The following is a 4,908-nucleotide window of genomic DNA, read 5'->3' on the forward strand; positions in this document are numbered from 1 at the left end:
GCCAGCCCCAAGACAGCAGAAGCTTTGTGTCTTGGGTCTCTGGCTATAATCATAGATGCCCAGTGAATATTTGTGGGATGAATGAACGCACAAGTAGTGAACATTGACTCAATAGGTGAACAAATGAACACAGAGAAGGGGACCTCAGGGGTCTAAACGAGGCAGTCAGAATAGCAGGGGTGGGTTGCGGTCAAGTCTGAGGGCCATGGGCACGGAAAGGAAAAAAATGCAGACACTGTCAAGAACTGTTCAAGAATACATTTATTAACTCTCACTCCACTTGGTTGTTCTTGGGGACATTGCAGGGGAGAAGCCTCTCCGAGTTTCCTACTCTTTGTGGATATTTTCGTGGGCAGTCTCCAGCACACTGGCCACCAGGGCTATGAATTCACTGAACGTCACTTGTCCGTCTTTATCAGTATCCAGACTTTGGAATATTCTGTCAATGGTGGCTTGATCTTTGGTATTCTAGGAGAAGGGGACAGCAGAGACAGTGAGTTGGAAGTGTTCCCTTCCACGCCTTTCTCCAGGCCTCTCTCATCCCTCATGGCTCAGCTCAGGGCGACCCAGAAACATGCATTCATTAGCCCCAAAACTGTGTTGGAGAATCCGGCGTGACAAAACAGAAGACGGAGAGAAGCAATTGTCCTGAGCCATTCTAGAATCAGGCAGCTCTTGACCTGGAAGGTTCTCTGTAGCTCACTAATCCACCCCCTGTCCCCGCCCTGCCTTTCTCCACTTCACTGAAAGGGAACCGATTCCAGAGGGAGGAAGTGAGTAGAGCCTGAGGTGACAAATGGAATTAGTGAGAGAGGGAGGCGGGGCCCCTGAACCTCAGCAGGCACAGGGCGCTCCCCTGGGCTGGAGCCACAATTGGGTCCCTCATCCCGCAGACCTGGCCGCTGCCCTCAGCACAGGGGGCTGGGCGAGTTCCCGGCCTGGGGCGTGGCCTACCTTGATTGTGTTGGCCAGTTCCTTCGTGAGCAGCCGTTTCAGCTCACTCTTGACGAGGGTGTCAAAATGCCCCACCCGCACCGAGTACTGGTGAAAGATATTGATGATGCCCTCGAGGTGGTCCTCCAGCTTAGTCATCTTCCCGATGTCGATGTCACGTTAACCTTCAGGAGACAAGGGCAGTCAGGGCCAGGCCCTCCCCACCCCCACATCTCCTCTCTCCTCTCTTCCTGTATCACAGTTTAGACAGGGATAACTTCCCCCACATCTGCTCTGTGTCCTCTCTGCTCGGGGTTTGACCCATGGTGACCCTTCATTTGTGGATTGGATGGAGGGAGAAAGACCCTATAACACCCTCCAACGTTGACAAGAACCAGCCTCAGCTGCCGCAGTGTTCCATGTCCCCATATCTCCTGGGGAGCATAATTCAGAGGATGTCGCTCACTCACGCTCACCTGGGAAGGGTTCTGTGGTTGCCCAGGCTGTTGCCTTTCCCCAGGTGACGATATTTTGGCCACAGGTCCCTTACAGACACTCACTAGCCCACCCACCTCTGCCATCCCTACGTCCTGAGATTGGGTCTACCTAGCACAGCAAGAGATGATCTCCTTGGGTCCAAAATGCAGTCACCCCTTCACTTCATAAGATACATAAATGTCTAATCATTGTGTGGTACACCTGAAACTAATACAATATGGTATGTCGACTGTAATTAAAAAATTAAAATTAAAAAAAAATTTTAAATACAGTCAGCCCAGAGGAGCTCTGGCCAGCTGGGGTTTGTGGCTTGCCACAGCCTGCAAAGGGGCCACTGCGATCACCACACTACAGACCCGCTGAGGGCCCAGCCGAGGAAAAGACACTTACCTTTCTCAAGACAGGAGCACGGAGCTGTAACAAGAAGCTGGAACCGGTGAGGAGCTCTGAGCCAGGGAGGTTTTATAGGGCCTGCAGGCTTCACCTTTGACCTCAAGTGAGGAAACCTTTCTGATTCACTGTTGATGCAATTGCTAGACCAGGATCTGTTGCTCAAAAGAAGCTTCGCACCTGTGGCTTTGACTGCAACATGAGAAGCTCAGATTACACCCATGTCACCCCGCTGCTCAGCCTGAAACAGAACCCCCAGCCCCACCCCACCCACCCACACATTTCTTGGCTCTCTGGCCGGGCGGACCCGGCCTCCAGGTCTAGCTCTGTCCCCTGTATCCAAATAAAGGCCAGGGGAACAAGTTTCACTGCCTCCTGCCTGGAAATGAAGAGTTGGGACTGGCATTTAGCAAGCATCTGTCACAGCAAAAATCACGATGGAATTAAAACACAGACAAGGTAGACATGGAACAGAAAAGGGACAATGGCTTAGAACTCAGGAAATCTGAAGAAAGTACAGAATTCAGTTATTCGTCCTGTATCAGGAGCGCTCTGGTAAATGTAATAAATGTACCGTGCGCACGTCAGGTGTGCGTGACGGGGAAACTGTGTGCAGATGTGTCGGAACCGCCCACATTCCCGTCTTGATTTTTCCCTAAATCTAAAACTGTTCTAACAAATCATCTACGTGTTTGTAAAAGTGAGCATGTGCCAAGCGTTTCCAACGTGCCCAGACGCTGCTTTACACAAACCCTTTCCTAATTCTCCAGACAGCGCCCCTGGGGCGAGCCCTCACGGTACAGTCATCTGCAGGTGAAGCGATTCAGTCAGGGAGGTTAAGTAACTTTCCTAAGTGCCAAGCCCTCATTTGTCTGCTTCCAAAACCTTTGCCATTGTTGTCACTTCTCCCCTAAAATAAGAATTGGGGTGTTGTTGTTGTTGTTATAAAAAACAATTCCTGCTCAGACGTTTTGTAAAAGAAAAACAAAACCCATAATTTTCGGTGGATGTAGACAACCTTATATCAGACCCTGATCTTTTTCTTCCAGCTTTTTCCCTAATGCTGTTCATTCTTGCTCGGTCTTTGTAAAGATTCTTTCATTGTTGCACCTCCATGCTCCCCCTCCCCACCCCCACCCGGAATCACGGTGTGGGAAGCCCGGTGTTAGGCTTAGGGGCAGGGAAACACAAATCCTGTAGCTGCCTTCCTGGAACTTGGGAACGGATATGACTGACACCTTCTCAGTCATAACATAGGGGATTCACCCCACATGAGTGAAGTGGGAAGCACTGATTGCCAGTCAGGCCAAGGCTAGCAACCCAGATTCCAAACGGGGATGGGGTCTTATGCAAGGCTGCTTTGCAGTCCACAGTGGAAAGCGGTAGATGGGGCGGTCAGCTCTATGCCCCTGTGCAAGCGTTTGCCCTCTGTGAGCCTGTTTCTTTATTTGTGTGGTCATTTCTCTGGTCTCATTTAGTTCCCAGAGTTGTTATGAGGCTCAACTGGGAGACCACGGGAGAAAGTGCTTGAAAACAGTCAAGTGTGAGGTTTAAATTTGTGTTTCTTTTGCCCTCACCCGCCCAGCATGGATGTGGGTCATTCAGCCCAGAGCTGGCCTTCCAGGGGCCTGGACACTGGCCACGGGGGTCTGTCTCCTACAGGGATAAAGAGACTTTCCTCCTGTGTGTCCTGACAGCGGCCACGTGGTGGAGGGGCCTCCACTACGGTCTCTCCTCCAGGAAGCTCCCCTCGCCCCACCCCCACCCAGCACCAGCCCAGCATCTGTGCCAGGCAGCAGGGCCTTTGAGAAGACAAGGAGTCCACATACAGCAGGGCCTGGCACAGTTCCTGGCACAGAGCCTGGCACACCGAATAACATCACTTGCCTTACCTTCCTCCCTTGTCCCACCCCAATGAAAAGGTAGGATTGGCCCCAACGGGAAAGGCCAATCCTGCTCCACAGCTGAGTGTCCTGCTGCTGTCCTTGGGGAGCCCAAGGGGGTCCCTGAGACCTGTGGCCTCCTGGCTGGCACCTGGTCTGGTCCCACCTCCCCTCCTCACAGGAGCTCCTCAAGGCCAAGGAGGATGGACGTATGGGAAACTCCTCTGTTGACGGTGGGACACAGACGATGCTACGATGCTGAATACACGCCGTGATGCATTTGTCAAAACCCACCGAATGTACGGCACAGAGTGGAGGGAATGTGGAATGCAGACTGTGGACGTTAGTGAATAATAACCTATTGGTGTTCGCTCATCAATTGGAACAAATGTATCACACTAACGCAGAAAGTTAATGATGGGAGATGGGGGAGGGAGGGCCCGGGGGAACATGGGAACTCTGCACTTTCTGCTCAATTTTTTGTAAACCTACAACTTCCCCTAAAACATTACTCTAGTACTATTACTCTATTTTTAAAAAATACTGCTGCATCTCAAGTCACTATGCACAAATAGTAATAGCACACCACGCAAGAAATAAACTTTTCAAATAAATTTTGAGCCAAACTGATACAGATTCACTCTCACAACTCCCTGTCTAGTCAGTCAAAGACCATGACAACAATGGGAAACAGAACACATTAGAAAACAATTTAACTAGTGAAAACAAGAATTCATTCTAACTCTTCTAACTTCAACTAGAAATAAATGCGTACTCGGAAGTAGAAGACAGACCTTCACCTTCGAGAAAACTGAACTCAATGGGCTCATGTAAATATCCTGAAAAGCATGTCGAGATAACATCAGATTTTCATAATGTAAAGAAACCATGGGTTCAGCTGGGACATCTGAATAAACGGTACATGGGAGTTTCTTGTATTACACTTGCAACTTTTCTGTCAGTTTGGAATTTTCCATCACGCTAAATTACATCAAATTGAAATTATGTCAAAATTAAAAGGTACCCCAAAAAAGTACTCATGGGAACCACGTGACTCTGTTAGTCACACCCAAGAAGTGGGCGGAGCACACGCAGAGCTTAAGGTGGGGCGCAGATGGCAACCCCCCAAGGTGGGTTTACTTCCAAGTGAGCCCAGAGAATGCCCTCACAGAGGTACCGAACTCCTTGAAAGCTAGCCTCTCCA

The 4,908-nt window shown here is 50.0% G+C and overlaps 1 protein-coding gene across 1 annotated transcript; it reads right to left on the minus strand.

The window, feature by feature from the left end:
• Positions 1-243: 243 nt before the first annotated feature.
• Positions 244-1,963, minus strand: LOC109435380 (protein S100-A12). Its single transcript, XM_019713217.3, has 3 exons — positions 1,822-1,963; positions 955-1,118; positions 244-468 (listed from the first exon to the last, which is right to left on the minus strand). The coding sequence occupies exons 2-3, from the start codon at positions 1,090-1,092 to the stop codon at positions 328-330; spliced, it is 279 nt and encodes a 92-aa protein (XP_019568776.1). The 5' UTR covers positions 1,093-1,118; positions 1,822-1,963; the 3' UTR covers positions 244-327.
• Positions 1,964-4,908: the final 2,945 nt, after the last annotated feature.

Source organism: Rhinolophus sinicus, chromosome 7 (assembly GCF_057876585.1).
Source record: "Rhinolophus sinicus isolate RSI-liver-muscle chromosome 7, RSI-T2T, whole genome shotgun sequence".
In the NCBI taxonomy this organism is placed as follows: Eukaryota; Metazoa; Chordata; class Mammalia; order Chiroptera; family Rhinolophidae; genus Rhinolophus; species Rhinolophus sinicus.